We start from the raw sequence: 16,646 nt of genomic DNA, 5'->3' as shown, positions 1-16,646 counted from the left end.
GTACAAGAACGTAGAGCGTCTGGCGGCGGAGGAGTACGAGCGGGAGCACGTGCGGGTGTCGAGGACTCGCCCTGACCTCGCCCTGACCTTTGAACCCGCGGAGGCCTGGCCCTCGTCATCGCGCAGCAGCACCCCGTCCTCCTTTGCCTCCCAGGAGGACGCGGAGGCTGACCTCGAAGCCGAAACCGCCGCCGCTGCCCCCTACGCGCCCTCCGAGAGAGGTAGGACCACCGAGAACCACGTTGGGGGGGATTAACAAGTAAAAATCTCCACTGTTTGTTTAGGGGACTTAATTATAATTCTGTAGCCTGCGGCCCCTTGAAATGTGACGTTACCCTGCTAGTCCTGTAACAACAATGTCGGTAGTTTCATGAATCACACCAGCAGGGCAAAGTAAAGAGAGTTGGTTTCCTCTCTTAAGTGCTGTTTGCTCTGTTATGTTTAAAACTGGTTCACTGTCCAGTGAAATGGTTAAAATGAGCACATTTGTCTTGGGTGGATGAGCGACTTCTCTCGGCGTTAACAGCAATGAGACGATGCGTTGAGGACGGATTTCAACAAACGCATCGCTTCCTGCGTGAGAAGGCCGGATTCCACAGTCATCCAGCACTATGTAGATAGGTTGCTCCCAAATATAAATATGTTTAATGGCCATTGTTTAATCGCTGTTGTTGTCACAATAACAGCAAAGAAAAAGCAGTTCCGACACTAAGTTTGTGTGTGTGTCAAAGACAAAATAGCAAAGTGCATTTGCACGACTTTGATCCCGCTGGTCAATACGTATAATTAAAAGCAGAAGGCCCCAAAGCGATCACTCTTAACCTTAAATTGTTTCATTTTGCAGCCTCCCGTTTGAATTAGCATGCAGCCTGAAGAAGGGGCGAGACCGATTGCGAGAAAATACCGAGGGAGAGGAGGGGACGCCATCAAGGGTCGGGGGATGGGGGGCAACACACACAGAGAGAGAGGATACGGGTGAAAGGGCCAAATGGGTTTTTGAAAGGCCTGTTTGAAAAAGGAATTCCAAAACACACGCGGGTAAGAAAATGAGCCTTGTTTTGGAGCCGAGCGCACGCAGGGGCCATGAGCTGAGGTACTGTGGCCCACTTAGGTGGGTGTACGAGGCCTCGCGGCGTGGTGTTATTTTAACCCCGCGTGCATCACTGCACAGCGCTGTGCTGTGGAGCAACGTGGTCGCGTGTGTTTCGACACAAACAGGAACTTCTTTGCTCTTCATTTCCTGTCCATATCCCTGGGCCAACAACAACCGGGCCTTCTGTACCTGGTGTGTTTTTCTTATTGGGGCGTCGCAGAAATCAAAGAGCAGGTCACACGTTTCAGACGGTATTTCTCTGCATGTAGTAAATGGGCATTTTAGGGAATGAAGAAAGACCGTTTTATACTTTTCACAGCGGAGGCTGAGGAGTCCAGTGCAGAAGCAGAGGAAAAAGAAGCCACCGAGGAAGAGGAGGAAGAACAGAAAGAGGAGGAAGCACAGGACGAGGCAGCCACAGAGAAGGAGGAGGAAGGTGAACAGTCCGAGCGGGAAGCGGAGAAGGAGGAGGCGGAGGAGGACAGCGGCATCCTGAGCGACAAAGAGCGGCAGAATGAGGAAGTGAATGAGAAGGACAACTGCTCGGCCTCCAGCATCTCCTCGGCCAGCAGCACTCTGGAGAGAGAGGAGAGGGGGAGCAATGACAACGGTGGGTGGTTCCATCCGAGGTTTTTAAGGGTTTAACGTCAGAATAGTTTCAGCTGATGTACCGTTTTACACTGCTTGACTCCATTGCAGTCAGCTTTAATGTGCGGAATATTTGCAACACAATCGATTAGTGAGCGCAAGTCCGGAGCAAAAAGTCCATCGCGGCCTCAAACGTTGTTGTGCTCCTCTTCTCAGGCTTCAAGGAGCCGGAGGTGAACGACCAGTGCAGCAAACTCCTCAACAGCAAGCTCTTCATGCTGGACATGCTGTTCTCCCAGAACAAGAAGCCCAGCGAGGAGGAGGAGGAGGAGGAAGCAGAGGACGCGGAGAAGGAGAAGGAGGAAGGAGAGGGCGAGGAGGACAAAGAAGCCCAGCGGGCCGCCGGTGTGCAACCGGCCGGCGGCCAAGAGAGCAGGGACGACAAGCCGGAGCCCCACCGGACCATCCGGCCGTTCGTCGAGCGCTTCGGCGCGCTGATCAAGGACCTCGGCTCGGCCCCGCCTCACCCGGAGGTGGCGGCCCCCGAGGCCCCTCCCCCTCCTCCTCCTCCTCCCCCTCCCCCCCCGCCCAAGAAGGAATCGGACACCATCTGGGACCAGCTCCTGGCCAGCCCTCGAGAGCTGCGCATCGGGGACATCAACTTCACCGACCTGACGGAGGACGACGACAAAGACATTCTGGATGCTGTTCTGATGGGAGGATGCGGCGACCACCCCCCCCCGCCGCCCCCTCCGCCGTGCCTCCCCCGCCTCCCTCCGCCCCCGCCCGTGCTCGGCGGCTGCCCCCCGCCCCCGCCCCCGATTGGGATGATGCTGCCTCCTCAGGCTCCTTCCTTTGGCGCCCAAATGCCTCCTCCCCCGGAGCAGCCGCTCTTTAATAAGAAGAAGAAGACAATCAGGCTGTTCTGGAGCGAGGTGAGTCGAGATACAATCACCTCCTCCGTCGTTCACTGGGAACTATTCCTTCGTTTTACTTTGTCGTGAACTCAGAGAGTCTCTCGTTTACCTCTTTCAAACCAAATGCGTCGACCTAATTCAGTAAAGCTTTGTTTTTTTGATCAGGTGCGTCCGCAAGATTCTCAGTACCGGGACTACAAACGGAGGGGAGACACATTCTGGTCCAAACTGGAACCAGTGAAAATCGACACGGCCAAACTGGAACACCTGTTTGAGTCTAAATCAAAGGAAATACCAGTTACAAAGGTAAAGAAGCGGTGCCTGAAGAGGCATCAAAGAGGTTGGTAACAGTGGTTAATAGTCTCACTGTGGGGTACTGAATGTATTACTTGACTAACTTCCTCCTAACTATTAAGTACAAAGCTGTTAAAAGGGAAGGACCGCCCAACTTACGTCACACATGATGGTCTGATCGTAATTGGGTTGAGAGTGGATCATACAACTGTGATGCAGCATTTTCAAAATAAAATGCCGTGTATTTTTTAATTCTTGGCCGACAAAAGTGTTCGCCACAACAGATCGAAAGATTTGATATTTGGTGACTGATTCATGGAAATACCTGTTTTCTTACAAACTATTTGCCTCTGCAGGCATCAAAGTCCATGGGTTTGGTGTTGAAGTTAAAAGTGTTGAGGGTTAATCGGGGTCCCGTTTGCTCTGAGTTTGGTGTCCTTCGTAATTCTCACAAAGCCTCTAAATAAAAAAAGTATGGTCCGTTAAAAGTGGGGGGGCTGAATCCAGGCCTCTCACACTTTGAACTCCTGTTGGAGTGGAACCAGTTAGTAACTCACTGGTCCTCACACAATGTGACGGTGTGATGGTGGTCTGAAGCTCCAAGGAGTATCGAAACAGTTGAAGGAAAGCCGTCAGCTGTTGAGAGAATCCAGGACTTAGAGGACCATCAGAATATTGAAGCCATCAAAGGTTGGAGCGAACTTTACTGATATTGTTCTAGCAGATCCTCCACTTCAGGGTTTATGGATTTCCTTACGTTGCCCATCAGAATATTAAGTATGTGTTTTAGATTTTAAAGATGAGAGATTTCAAGGTTCACATCAATTTCACAAAGGTTTAAACCTAAGCGGTCGGTATGAGCTTGTTTTATTGCACCCGTTTTTTTTTTTTTGGCCTCATATTTAACATTAAATGAAAACCTATTCTTTAACGTATTCTTTGAAAATGAGGTCAGTCATTTCCATTTCATAACAGCATAAAGTGTTAACTGTGCTACAGCTGTGCTGCAGGCTCCCAGTCTCCACATGGTGAGCACATAACTCACCAGGGGCAGTAATCAGGTCTTAGGATCTACTCTGTTACACTTTTAAGTGCTGAAATGTTACGACTTCCTTCCATTTAATGCTTTTAATAACCTCAAGTGCTTTTGAGGTGCTTTGTTCACACGCAGGGACAATACAAACACCTACGTGAACACACACCGTGTGGACCGAACTGTTGGCCTGTGTCCTGTTCCTACGCGTCATATAGTTCCCGCGGCTGCAGTCAATTTAACCTGGAGGGTGATCCCTTTAATCCTAACCCGTAAACCGGACCACCCAGGGAAAAGGAACGGAGCGAGGCCCGAGGGAGACCCAGCTGTGAAGCTCTCTGTATTTCTGTGTACTAGAAAACGGCAGCAGACGGCAAGCGCCAGGAGGTCATCGTTTTGGACTCCAAGAGGAGCAACGCCATCAACATCGGGCTGACGGTGCTGCCTCCTCCTCGCACGATCAAGACGGCCATCCTCAACTTTGACGAGTACGCCCTCAACAAGGAGGGCATAGAGGTGAGCGACGCAGCGGGTCGGAGGTAACGGAAGGAAGCGGGGCTCGTCCTCGACTCAGCTGACGCCGTTTCGTCCTCAGAAAATCCTGACGATGATCCCCACGGAGGAGGAGAAGCAGAAGATCCAGGAAGCCCAGCTGGCCAACCCTGAGGTCCCGCTGGGCTCGGCGGAGCAGTTCCTGCTGACTCTGTCCTCCATCAGCGAGCTCTCTGCTCGGCTGCAACTCTGGGCCTTCAAGATGGACTACGAGGCAACGCAGAAGGTCTGTAAAGACCTGTTGAATTCAACTGCTAAACAACCCCCCCCCAAGAAAAGCTAAATACTTTTCATGAGAATGCAGATGAGGGAACACTAAAAACGCACATTTAAGATCATAATGAGCTAGTGGATTGTTTTATTAAAGCAGAAACAGACACACACGTGTTACAGAGCCAAATGTAACGGGTTTGAGAAAATGTGCAGAGCATGTGCGCGTTTGTGTTTGTGCATCAGTATCACCACCCCTTTTAGTAGAACATCCGCAAAGCATCAACCTGGTGACATCATCAAAGAGCATGCACGCCTATTAGCGGCACCTCGTCCTCATCTGGCACACCGTGTTTTACTGGGGTGAAGAATGCATCCGAGAGCAGGAGTTCAAAGCGAAAAACCCGGAGAATGAGAAACACGCTGCCCGTCCGTTGTTGTGATGTGAAGTTTTACTGCTTTCCTGCAGGATGCAGTTGTCTTTAATTTTCATGAAAGGCAGGGGAGTCATGAAACAAAGGTCCACGCAATCAGAAACACGCTTGATAGCGAAAAGCTGACCGAGACGGGAACCTTTGCCGCGACCGGTCATGACCTCAAACGAGCGGGAGGAGCTGCACCTGCTGACAAAACATGTGTTTTCAGGAGTCTTAATCGACTCAGCTAATGATGTGTGTGTGTGTGTGTTTTCCTCCGCTCAGGAAGTTGCAGAGCCGCTGCAGGATCTGAAAGAGGGGATGGAACAGCTGGAGAAGAACAAGACCCTCCGCTACATCCTCTCCACGCTGCTCTCCATGGGGAACTTTCTCAATGGCACAAACGTGAGCTATGACCATCGGAGGTTCATTCCGCTGCGATACGACCACCAGCGGCTTTTCTCTCTGTAGTTTCTGGCAATTGTTTTGTTTTTTTCCTGCCTGTTCCCTTTGCTCATGATGTTTGCATGTCCACGCGTTCAGGCTAAGGGCTTCGAGATGACATATTTGGAGAAGGTCGCAGAGGTGAAGGACACGGTTCACAAGCAGTCGCTGCTGCATCACGCCTGCTCCGTGGTGGTGGAGAACTTCCCTCAGAGCACCGACCTCTACTCCGAGATCGGAGCCATCACGCGATCCGCAAAAGTACGTACCGCCCCCGCTGAAAACCCTTTTTTTTAAAACATATATATGTAAAGAGGAATACGTCAAAGTTGAGGTAAAGCAGCCTGCCTGTACGAGCCCCTTATTTGTGTCTCTCCTGTCAGGTGGATTTCGACCAGCTGCAGGAGAACCTGTGTCAAATGGAGCGCCGCTGCAAGGCATCCTGGGACCACCTGAAGGTGATCGCCAAGCACGAGATGAAGCCCCAGCTGAAGCAGAAGATGTCCGACTTCCTCAAGGACTGCGCTGAGAGGATTATCATCCTGAAGATTGTCCACCGCAGGATCATCAACAGGTAGTTCCCCCCCACCAACAAAGTATGGTGCAATTACTGATGTGATGGAAACAAACATCAATACGCAGTCATCTACCTTGGACATCATTCAAAAGTAATCGCACCTCCCTGTGTGTATAGCTGACCAAACACAATCAATTATCAATCACCCGCTCCCAGAGTGCACCTGTGAAAACACTTGAATAATATAAAAACGATTTAGCTTTTCTCTTCAGGGTGCGCAACAATTGAGGGCAATTTTGATGATACAATACATTAAATATATTTAATTTTGGTAATTGTGTCTGATATTGTTATAGCATTGATGATAAATACGTTGCATGTGTGTTATTTACAATCGTGGCACAAATTCAAGTACAACAGAAGATCATAGTGTTGATATTTGGCCCATTAGTGTGCAGCTGGACGATGGAAAGAGACTTTTATTTAATGAAGTTGTAACTTTTAGCAAAGCTTATTCAGTTTTGAATGATCGCTTCGCTTCAACGTGTTTCGTGTAAGCGTTAATTAATCCAGGTGTATTTTCACCAAATCTCTAACAACACCACACCATTTTTTAAATTTCAGTAAGAAATATAGATCAGACCATTGGATCACACACTTCTAGTCATTATTTTTAGCCATTTTAATGATATTTTATGTATTTATTCACAGTACTTAAAAGTTATTATCTAAAACTATGTATTCACCATGTAAATTGTCCATTATCTGAAAGTGGAAAAGTAATTAAGTAAGTATAAGTGGCAAATTTCACCTGTCTAGTGAAACTTTGCTGAATCATTTTCACTTCACTACACAAAATATTTCCCAAAAGGACTTTAAAAAATTGACGGGTAAATGAGTTTTTCTGATTTTTCCTCCCCTCGCAGGTTCCATTCGTTCCTGTTGTTCCTCGGTCACCCGGCCTACAGCGTGAGAGACGTCAGCGTCCACCGGTTCAGTAAAATCCTCAGTGAGTTTGCGCTGGAGTACCGCACCACCCGCGACCGCGTGCTTCAGCTGAAACAGAAACGGGCCGACCACCGCGAACGCAACAAGACCCGGGGGAAGATGATCATGGACGTCAACGCCCCTGTGAGCGTCACTCCCACACACTCCCACACTGAAGCCCCTTTGCACTCAGCCTGTCAACTCTTCTTCTCTTTCCTAACCTGCCGACGGATTGCGTTCTTCATTTCCACTCTTTCTTTCCCCCTTGTAGTCTGATGATGAAGAGGAGAGTGAGGTATCAACACGAGTGCAGAATGTCTGCATGTGTGTTTGTGTGCATGAAGCCATTAACCCTGACTGGACCCTGGAGTTTACAATTGAACTCTTACTGATTTTAAGTTCATTTTTTCTCAGCACTTCAACTTTGGCGTGTGTTTTGAGTTTAAAGCCCAATTATTTTTAAGATACAACCCGCTGTATCCTCATCCTCTCGTACTCTCGCTCCCCCTCATCAGTGCGGCCGGAACGTCTCCAGCGGATGCGCCGGCGGCCCGAGCGGCAGCCAGGAGGCGGAGCCTCTTCGAGGCCTGGGCCACACCGAGGACGTCGCCGAGCACGAGCACATGAAAGCCGTGCTGAGGACGAGCCTCGGCGGCGGCGGCGGCGGCGGCGCCGGCGACAAGGAGGCCAGCGTGGTGCTGCCGGGGCTTCGGACGCGGACAAGGTCCCGGCCCGGACGGGGAGGTGGGTGTGATGGGAACGACGGGGAACAAACGAGGAGTCACTGCAGGCCACAGCCGAGGTTTTTTCTGTCCGTGGTTTTTAACCGGCGTGACTCGTTTAGGTCGCAGCATGCCGGCACGGACTCCGCCTGTGGAGGACGCTCAGGTCTGCGGAGACGACTCTGCGGACGAGATCATGGAGCGGATAGTGCGGTCGGCCACTCAGGGTCCAGGAACCAGAGCCCAGCCCAGAGAGAGGAGGAGGTCCAGGGCCAACCGCAAGTCACGTGAGAGACAAAGAATATTCAAAATATGTATCTAGCATGAAGTAGGGCTGTGTTGATCTATTTATCCAATAGTGATAGTAAATATTAATTCACTGTGCAAACCAGCATCATGACTGTGATCACGGGACGTAACGTCTTCTCTCCTCACAGTGAGGCGGACCCTGAAGAGCGGCCTGACCCCAGAGGAAGCTCTCGCTTTAGGACTTTCCGATTCCCCGGAACCACAAATGTAATTCCGTCCCGGTTGAGGTGGAAACGCAGCTCTGCGACACCTCCGTCCGCCTACGACGGGCTTCAGAGTCGGATTTCACCAGTCGCAAAACCTTTAAGTTTTTACCAGCTGCTGATTTTGCCTGACGGGATGAAGCTGCAGCGGTGAAGAAGGAGAAACCGGTGTATTCATCTTGGCAAAGAAAGGAATGGATGCTTTTTTAATCCAAACATAAAGATGAAATGTTACATTTGTCCAAAGGGATCATTTTGGCTTTTGAGTTTCTGCAGCTGTGACTTTTTACGTTTTTTCTCTCCCCTTTTATTTAAAGCTGTGAATTTTGGTTGTAAAGATTAACGGGCTGAAGAAAAGTTTGATTTCTTCTCTTATCCAGTAGAGCACAAGAGATGTCTACGAAACAAAGAGGCTAACTGAGGATTGTCATTTTTATAAAGGCAAAATACGTGTACCTGTACGTTCGACAAGGGACAAGTCTACACGCGACATGTGGCAGGAACGTGAAAGGTTGTCAACGTGATCAGATGTGCCTTTCTTCTTCTCCACATTGTTTCAGTCGCCTCCCACTCATCACATGACTCACCAATGTCACATTCACAGGTCTCGTTATATCGAGTAAGACTTTTTTTTATTTTGGCAAAATATTTATTTTCAAAGCTCGGACATTAAGAAGTTTAAGATGCTGAAACTGATTCACAAACACACAGACGCAAGGACGTATTTATCTCCGAGGAAATAATGTAAAGTGTAAAAAGATTAAATGAAAAAAATAAAAGGACATTTTTTAAAATTGTAATAATCTATTTTGAAGGCCCTTATCAGCTGCCAGGTACTAAGTTCTCTTGTACTACAGTGTGCGTGTTTAGTGCGTTTCATGTGATGTATTATTTTTGTAATTTCTGTAGAAACCTGTATTATAGTCGGAGAGAAAGGGTAAAAAGAGGCTAATCTGTGAATTGCAAAAAATAAGAAATGTTCACAGCAGAAATATGTTGCTTCGAGAGAGAAGCGGTATTCGGTCATTTACTTTGAACTCCGTGGTCACGGTGTACTTTGTATGAACTTGAAACGTGTGTGGATGATGTACGTCTCAGCTGATACATTTGCTCTTCTCACAGTAAGACAAAGACAGGGAAATATTGCTGCGTAGATGTAACGTCGTGAGCTGCACACGAAAGGACGCTTGCAATCACTTTCACTTGAAATGCTGTGTATTTGCACTGCAAGAAATAAAATAAAATAAAAACATTGAGTGGGAAAAAAAGCATGTGTACGTCGTTCTTCCCTGTTTTCCAAACACACACTACAACACGTCCCTGCTGACCAACCTTTGGATCAACGAGGGGGACATAAATTGCATAAATGCTTCTCATTTCACTTTAATGTTGAGTCCTTTTGTTTGTTTTTGTTACTTTGACTTCTGTCTGTACTCTGCCTGTAGTGTATGTCCTTGGTCAAGTCGATGAGACCGTTCTGGGGAGACTGGATCCGCCTCCTTCCTGGTGACTGATGATCGCTGTGGAGAGAAAAGAAGCTGCAGGGGCCACAAACGTACATGTTTTAGCGTCAGATTCGTTCGTTTTTGTGTCCTTACATGTTCTCACATTCTGTCCTCTGCTGACATCAAAGAGTATTTGCAAGGCAAGAGAAGTATCTCCTTCCCAAGTGTTACGTTGCTCAAGCCTGTGGATCCTTGCAGCTAAATGCATGATTCATATTGAATTGGTGCAATAATTTAACAGAAATACTCTGTCATTTAATTTAACATCATGTTGCCTTGATTTGAAGACATCTTAATAAAATAGGCGTGTTACGTGCTCGGATAGGGTGGGAACTACCATGACTGTCTTGAGTTGCTTATCTTTGGAGAAGACGAAGAAAATGGGATGGGTTCTAATTCCACCAATCAGGATGCAAAGCGACTTTCTGATATAACCAGACAATTCTGATATAATCAGACATTTCTGATGTTTCTGATATAACCAGACATTTCACACATTGTAGCCTCACTTCTCAGATCTTATAATATCCACCTCTCACAACTCCGGGCTTCCGCTCTCAGGTGAAGCACCTCACTCTCCAACCATGGCCAAGGACATGACTCTGCTGTGGAGCGACGGCTCTCCTCCCTGCTGGAGGATCCAGATCGCACTGGAGGAGAAGAAGCTGCAGGGCTACAACCAAAAACTGCTCTCCTTCATGAAGGGAGAGCATAAGTCCAAACAGGTCATGGACATGAATCCCAGGGCACAGGTAAGTTCTTTTTAAGCATCACCCAGATATGCTGCAAATCTTGTCATCTCGAACCTCCTTTTTCCTTCTACGCAGACATTCATTTTATGTTACCTGGCATTCATATTCCACTCTCTTCCTCACAGCTCCCTGCCTTTAAACATAAAGACTATGTCCTGAATGAGTCTTACGCTGCGTGCTTGTACCTGGAGGTAAGAACTCGTTCCCCTATAAAACTTGTATGCAGCCGTGTAGCACCATGGAAGTAATAAGCAAGGCTCATTGTGAACAACGGCTCGTAGACATCGAACACCCTGCACTTCCAGGCGAAAAGAAACCGGAGCAACCTGCAGCTGTTCATAATGGTTCCTCCTTTCTTGTCTCCAAACAACAGAACCAGTTTGGGGGACAGGGAGACAAACTGGTCCCTGAATGCCCAGCTGAACAAGCAATGATGTACCAGCGCATGTTTGAGTGTGTTGGACTCAACCAGATAATGTGTGCGTTATTTTACTGATATTTTCAGAAATAAGTGTTTTTACAGTGAATCCTAGTTAAACTCAATGACCTGGCTGATGCTGTTCTCTCTCAGAGGCCGTGTGGTACACAACGATCAACTTGGTCATAAGTAGTTCAGCTAATATATTTTCAGGCAGCTTCAAACTTTAGTTGAGCCACCTCCAATGTCTTGAGAAGAAACGGATGTTGCGTAAACTCTCGTTAAATAACCCCTGTGCTTACACATCAGAAAAAACAAAATCACCCAATGTGGGCGTTAGGGCCAATGTGGGCGTTAGGGCCTATTATGAGGGTAGATTCAATTTGATAGTAGCTGTCACGACTGACTGCCTTTCACATTTTTCAGCGAATATCTACTTCGACTGGAAGGTCCCTGAGGGAGAAAGAAACGACAGTGCTGCGAAGAGAAACCTAGAGGCTCTGACTGCTGAGATCAAGCTGTGGGAGGAATACCTGAGCAAGGTAAACCTGAACCACGACCCAAGCTAGAAATTAAGGGTTTTCTGCATTGCTTTGGATGTCTATTCTATCAGTTTTAGGTTTCTTTTTTTAATACTTTTGAAGCACCTTATTTAAGATAATCAGGAATCAGGAAAATGTTAAAGCTTAAAGTCCTTAGCTTGCACTCAAATTCTTTATTAAAAGGCATGCAGAGCCACAGAGGATGCTTAGCTTAGGTCGATGTCTGGCTCTTTCCAGGTGAGAAAATCCCCCTACTTTCAACTAAAGCTCACCAATAATGCTTTAGAATCTGTAGTGAAATCTGATTTTTCCCAATGAAAAAAGCTGTTTTGGCTACGTTACATAGCCGTGTAAAGTCAATGTCATTGATATCTTGCTGCAGGCTAATAATAATATTAATGCCTTTTGTTAAGCTGGACAAAAAGGGAACTATTAATTACTGTTATAGATAAATATACCGGTAGCGTATTTTGGTAGTTTCGAATTCTGGTATCGTATTGTGAGTGTCGTGACAACCCTAGTTATTACTGTCGGTTCAACTTGTTGATTTTTACACACTTTACACTCGTTATTGTACAGAGTAAAGAAATGTTTTATGTGATTTAACTATCTGTCTTCTAGGGACCAGGCCCTTTCCTTGCAGGAAAGACCTTTTCACTGGCTGATGTGATTGTTTACCCGAACATCGCTTATCTCTTCCATTTTCAGTAAGTGGTTTAAATAAGAGCAAATGTCTTAATAAGATGATTGTCTAAATCTATGCACCGGAATAAATCATTCGTAAATGAAAGTTCACATCAATCTTTCTCTCTTCTTTAGGTTATCTGAAGATCGTTACCCTAAACTGGCAGCCTACTATAACTCCCTGAAGGAAAGACCCAGCATCAAAACCAGCTGGCCTCCTACCTGGCTGGAGACCCCAGAGGAATCGGGCAAGATGAAAGACGTCTGAGATTCAAAGCTGCTTCAGCTGACACACTGGAACTGTTCCTGTTGTATGATCCTTGCATTGCATTGTTCTAGCTGGCTGCACTTTTTAAGAAATATGCATTTGCTGTGGTTATTAAATTGTGTGGCTTAAACACTTTTGCGTGACATTATGCTACTGCACAGGCTCACTGACCATAAAGAGGCACAAACTGCACCGCAGAAGGACAGACTCTACACCTTATTATAATATTATTTAATTATTTTTTATTTTCTAAATTCTTATGAAAAATAATAATAATAAGGTCTATTGGTTTAAAACCAAGATTAAAGCTCTGATGAAGGGAAATTATTGGAAATTACCACACCCTGTAATACCTCCTCCTGACCACTAAGCGGCGATAGACGCTCGCATTGAAACGCCGAGGTGAGAGGTGGGTGAGATGACGCTGCATTTGAGACTATTGGGCCAATCTGTCAGGGACATACAGGACAAAAGAATCCAACCACAAAGTGCTTCTGCCATGTAGGGGAAGGAATAATGCTTTGCATGCAATCTTTGAAAAACTTGCAAGAGATATGGCATTGAATCAGACATTCACTTCTACAGCGCCGCTATCAGCGACACAGTTGCTCAGTTGATAATTTTTTAAAACAAAACCCAAGCAGTTGAAAGGTGTATTGCAGGAATGGTGGAGGATAGTCTACAGACAACACCACAATCATTTACCCCAGCATGCACAGATCCTAAGACAGGAAGCAATTCAGAATCAAGGCTAGAAAAGGAGGACAACCAGAGGGGGGGCGCATCCTGCATGAAAACATATTAATAACCAGGCTGGGGATTGGACAATCAAGGCTGAACCAAAGAATGCAATATACACAATAAATATACACGCAACTGGCCTGTGTGAGCACTGCAAACAGTAGAAACGGTGGAGCATGTTGTTTTTCAAAGGCCATGAAGTCCAAACTCGAGCGAGACAAGCTGAAGAGAAAACCGGCGGTAGAGGAATTTACTTTGGGAGCACGAAGAGGTATTACAATATCTGAAATGACGTAAACGGTTAAACGTATTTGCATTTTTTTTATGAATGAATTATAAATATAAATTACATTATTTATTGTATGAAGGGGGTGGGAAACTCTGGTCCACACTCCTGCACAGTAGGTGGCGGTGATGCGCAGAGAAGAAGAAGAAGAAAAAGAAGAAGAAGAAGAAGAAGAAGAAGAAGTGCCCGTTATCTGCGGAAAGAGTGCGAACGAAATCCGTTTAACGAATCCGCTATCTGTGCGCGCGTGCAGTCTCGCCTCGAGCCGTCCGGTGTATCGCGTCTCACCCTCCGAACATGGCCCAGGACATGACTCTGCTGTGGGGCTCCGGCTCGGCTCCCTGCTGGAGGGTCATGATCGCGCTGGAGGAGAAGAAGCTGCAGGGCTACAACCAAAAGCTGCTCTCCTTCGACAAGATGGAGCACAAGTCGCAAGAAGTGTTGGACATAAATGCCAGGGGACAGGTACGGGGTAGCCTTAAGTCCACCGTTGACCTGCGGGCTGGTAAATGGAGGCCCGACGGCCTGCTGCGTTAACTGACGTCACACACCAAAAACAAACAAACCCCCCCATAGCTGCTGAAACGTGACTCGTCACGTGGTTTGATTCGTGTCACTCTGCCTGGTTCACGGTTTTATGAGGACAATTTAGACTGAAATGCACCCTGCTCAGGGGACTTTCCTTCAAAATGCACATTATTAGATACTAACGACCATGCAAAGGTGGGGAAGTATTTTTTAAAAGCAGGTGCACGCTTAATTAAGTCTTAATTCCTGCTCCTCCAGCCATGTATGCACTTGATGTAGACGTGGTTTGACACCCTCTCACATAGTGGTCTCCTTTTTGAAGCTTCCCTCCTTCAAACACGGAGACGTCATCGTGAATGAGTCCTACGCGGCCTGTTTCTACCTGGAGGTGAGTTGAGTTTGACAAACCCGTCCGCTGTATGGAAGCAAACCCCAAGCTCATCCTCGTGCTTTGTGTGTCTCCTTTCTCCTCCGGGCGGCAGAGTCAGTTCAAGTCTCAGGGGAATCAGCTGATCCCGGACAGCCCTGCTGAACAAGCCCTGATGTACCAACGGCTGTTTGAGGGCGTCACGTTCTACGAAAAACTCAGTAAGGAATGAATCAAAACCCAGTAATCCCAAAGTATACCGAGGGGTAAAAGGCCCGGGGCATCTGTGTGTTTGTGCGACCTGCTTTCATGAACATGGGCACGTTGTTTATTTTGAGTTGCTGTTTTATAATCCGAAGTGCATTAAATGTGTGTTTAACCGCGGCTAAAAGGTCACCATGAGATATCCCATGGCTTTCCTCTGTAATATTTCCTATAAACTACAGAACCAGTTTAATTAAATAATACTAAATATATTTGACCTATTTTTAGTAACCGGAGATATATTGATGGTAGTGTCGTGTCTGAGAAACAAGGACTAGGCTGGAGACTTTAATCAAAGCAATATCGCAATGTTTATTTGTGACAAGAGTATTCTGTCCTGCAGTTGAACGTGCACGGACCTATTTCAAGCTATTTAGCAACAGCAAAGGAAAAAAACAGTTTAGCGTGCAAAGGAAAGGCCAGTTTAACGTGCACGGACCCATTCAAAGAAAAGGCCAGGGTCAAAGGCCAAAGGCCAGGGCCAAAAGGCGCTTAATAGAGAGTGCGCTCGGATTATATAGTCTTTAAGAGAATTTTTAATTGGTTTACTATGATGGAGGTGGCTCCTGTTTAGGACCCTCAGAGAGCCTCATTGGAGCGCAGGGATGTCCGTCCCTCAGGCTCTCGGATCATCACTCGTCCACTGCATATTAGGATGTTTTGTGTTATGTATGTGTTTGCGTGTGAGAGCTGGGCTGCAGCCCCATGTATGGACATGTTGTTCTGAATATGGTGGATATTTAAAGGCTTGCATGCTCGGCAGTTTCAGACCGGAGCTGGTTGTTCCTATTTTTCTGCAGTTGGCCTACTTTGGTCAGCAGGTCTTTTGCAACATGTTTGTGGGCTGATATCGTAACTAGAAATGTTCGTGCGATCCGGCCCTTAAGTGGCCCTCCACCCATTATCGTTACACAATTATAACTGAACTGTGCTTTATAGTTCAGCCTGAGCATGCATGCTTATATTTAATTTAAATAAGCATATTTAAATGAAGGATTGCTGTTTTGAAATGCTACGTTTGAAGCAATATGTCTTTTTTTGCAGCTGCAGTTATCTACTATGACTGGTTTGTCCCTGAAGAAGAGCGGCATGACTCCGCTGTAAAGAGGAACAAAGAAGCTCTGGCCACTGAGCTCAAGCTCTGGGAGGGTTACCTGCAGAAGGTAACTGTTTACAGTGCACACACACACACACACACACACACACACTGGCATGTTCAATTGTAGCTTTACTTGCCACCATCTTTCTGTTACAGGTGGGCCCCCACATGGCCGGACCGTCCTTCTCTCTGGCTGACGCCGCCATCTTTCCGACTGTCGGTACCCTTTTCCGATACGGGTAAGTGGGAGGAGGTCGTCGCAACTTTCCTGAACTCGGGCACCACCGAGCGAGGGGGGGCGGGGGGCTGCGTGTCTCTTACCACGGCAGCTCAAATACCTCCCACCTTCTTTTCTTCAGGTTGTCCGCAGAGAAATACCCCAAACTGGCAAAGTACCACGCTCTGCTGAAGGAGCGGCCCAGCGTGAAAGCCAGCTGGCCTCCTCACTGGCTGGAGAACCCCAACGGCGACGGCGGACTCCAAGACGTCTGAGAGCCGCCACGCGCGTCTTCACAGCAGTTTGATGAAAATACTGCAGTTGCAGCTCAGTTTGTTCAAATAGGATACAGCTCTTTTAAGTAATTTCTGTTAATGGATAAGGAAGCGTTGTAATTCCCAGTGAGTTCTGAGTGTTCGTGCTCCGACCTAATTGTGCTTCTAGCTTTTGTTTTTAGGTTGAGTTTTTGCAGTATTTGTTTTCGGTGAAAGCGCTGCCAACGAATCCGTCAATGAATACAGGTTTTTGTTAAACTTCAGAATTGTGCTGTTGGCATGGGAGCTTTACACTGGATACAAGATCTACTGCCCGTATATTTAACATCAGTGTCTGTCGACTGATATAAACAAAAGCTACTAACCGTTTTAATGGATTTTGAGTCTTCCTTTGATTTGGTTTCATAGGTTTCAA

At 46.9% G+C, this 16,646-nt stretch overlaps 3 protein-coding genes across 9 annotated transcripts in view; all 3 read left to right on the top strand.

Annotated features, from left to right (window-relative positions):
• fhod3a (formin homology 2 domain containing 3a) overlaps positions 1 to 9,553 on the top strand; it is a 42,944-nt gene extending 33,391 nt beyond the window's left edge. For 6 of the 7 annotated variants that reach the window (XM_078080847.1, XM_078080846.1, XM_078080845.1 and 3 more), the window contains 14 exons: positions 1 to 221; positions 1,413 to 1,703; positions 1,898 to 2,616; positions 2,764 to 2,904; positions 4,283 to 4,441; positions 4,521 to 4,703; positions 5,389 to 5,508; positions 5,647 to 5,808; positions 5,931 to 6,121; positions 6,991 to 7,195; positions 7,323 to 7,346; positions 7,567 to 7,795; positions 7,896 to 8,060; positions 8,211 to 9,553. In XM_078080847.1, coding sequence (XP_077936973.1) covers positions 1 to 221; positions 1,413 to 1,703; positions 1,898 to 2,616; positions 2,764 to 2,904; positions 4,283 to 4,441; positions 4,521 to 4,703; positions 5,389 to 5,508; positions 5,647 to 5,808; positions 5,931 to 6,121; positions 6,991 to 7,195; positions 7,323 to 7,346; positions 7,567 to 7,795; positions 7,896 to 8,060; positions 8,211 to 8,293 — 2,893 coding nt within the window. In that variant the 3' untranslated portion in view covers positions 8,294 to 9,553. The remainder of the gene's footprint in view (positions 222 to 1,412; positions 1,704 to 1,897; positions 2,617 to 2,763; positions 2,905 to 4,282; positions 4,442 to 4,520; positions 4,704 to 5,388; positions 5,509 to 5,646; positions 5,809 to 5,930; positions 6,122 to 6,990; positions 7,196 to 7,322; positions 7,347 to 7,566; positions 7,796 to 7,895; positions 8,061 to 8,210) is intronic. The other variant, XM_078080842.1, reaches the window with a different exon arrangement.
• Positions 9,554 to 10,215: 662 nt separating this feature from the next.
• Positions 10,216 to 12,584, top strand: LOC120827103 (glutathione S-transferase A-like). The gene is made up of 6 exons (XM_040189771.2): positions 10,216 to 10,542; positions 10,668 to 10,733; positions 10,916 to 11,021; positions 11,387 to 11,502; positions 12,124 to 12,209; positions 12,322 to 12,584. Exons 1-6 carry the CDS (start codon positions 10,375 to 10,377, stop codon positions 12,452 to 12,454), a joined length of 675 nt encoding a protein of 224 aa, XP_040045705.1. The 5' UTR covers positions 10,216 to 10,374; the 3' UTR covers positions 12,455 to 12,584.
• Positions 12,585 to 12,886: 302 nt separating this feature from the next.
• On the top strand, positions 12,887 to 16,600 carry LOC120827102 (glutathione S-transferase A). The gene is made up of 7 exons (XM_040189769.2): positions 12,887 to 13,466; positions 13,564 to 13,946; positions 14,332 to 14,397; positions 14,492 to 14,597; positions 15,685 to 15,803; positions 15,896 to 15,978; positions 16,099 to 16,600. Exons 2-7 carry the CDS (start codon positions 13,779 to 13,781, stop codon positions 16,229 to 16,231), a joined length of 675 nt encoding a protein of 224 aa, XP_040045703.1. The 5' UTR covers positions 12,887 to 13,466; positions 13,564 to 13,778; the 3' UTR covers positions 16,232 to 16,600.
• Positions 16,601 to 16,646: the final 46 nt, after the last annotated feature.

The sequence above is a fragment of the Gasterosteus aculeatus genome, chromosome 10, assembly GCF_964276395.1.
Source record: "Gasterosteus aculeatus chromosome 10, fGasAcu3.hap1.1, whole genome shotgun sequence".
Taxonomy (NCBI): domain Eukaryota; kingdom Metazoa; phylum Chordata; class Actinopteri; order Perciformes; family Gasterosteidae; genus Gasterosteus; species Gasterosteus aculeatus.
This window is presented reverse-complemented; position numbering and strand designations above follow the sequence as displayed.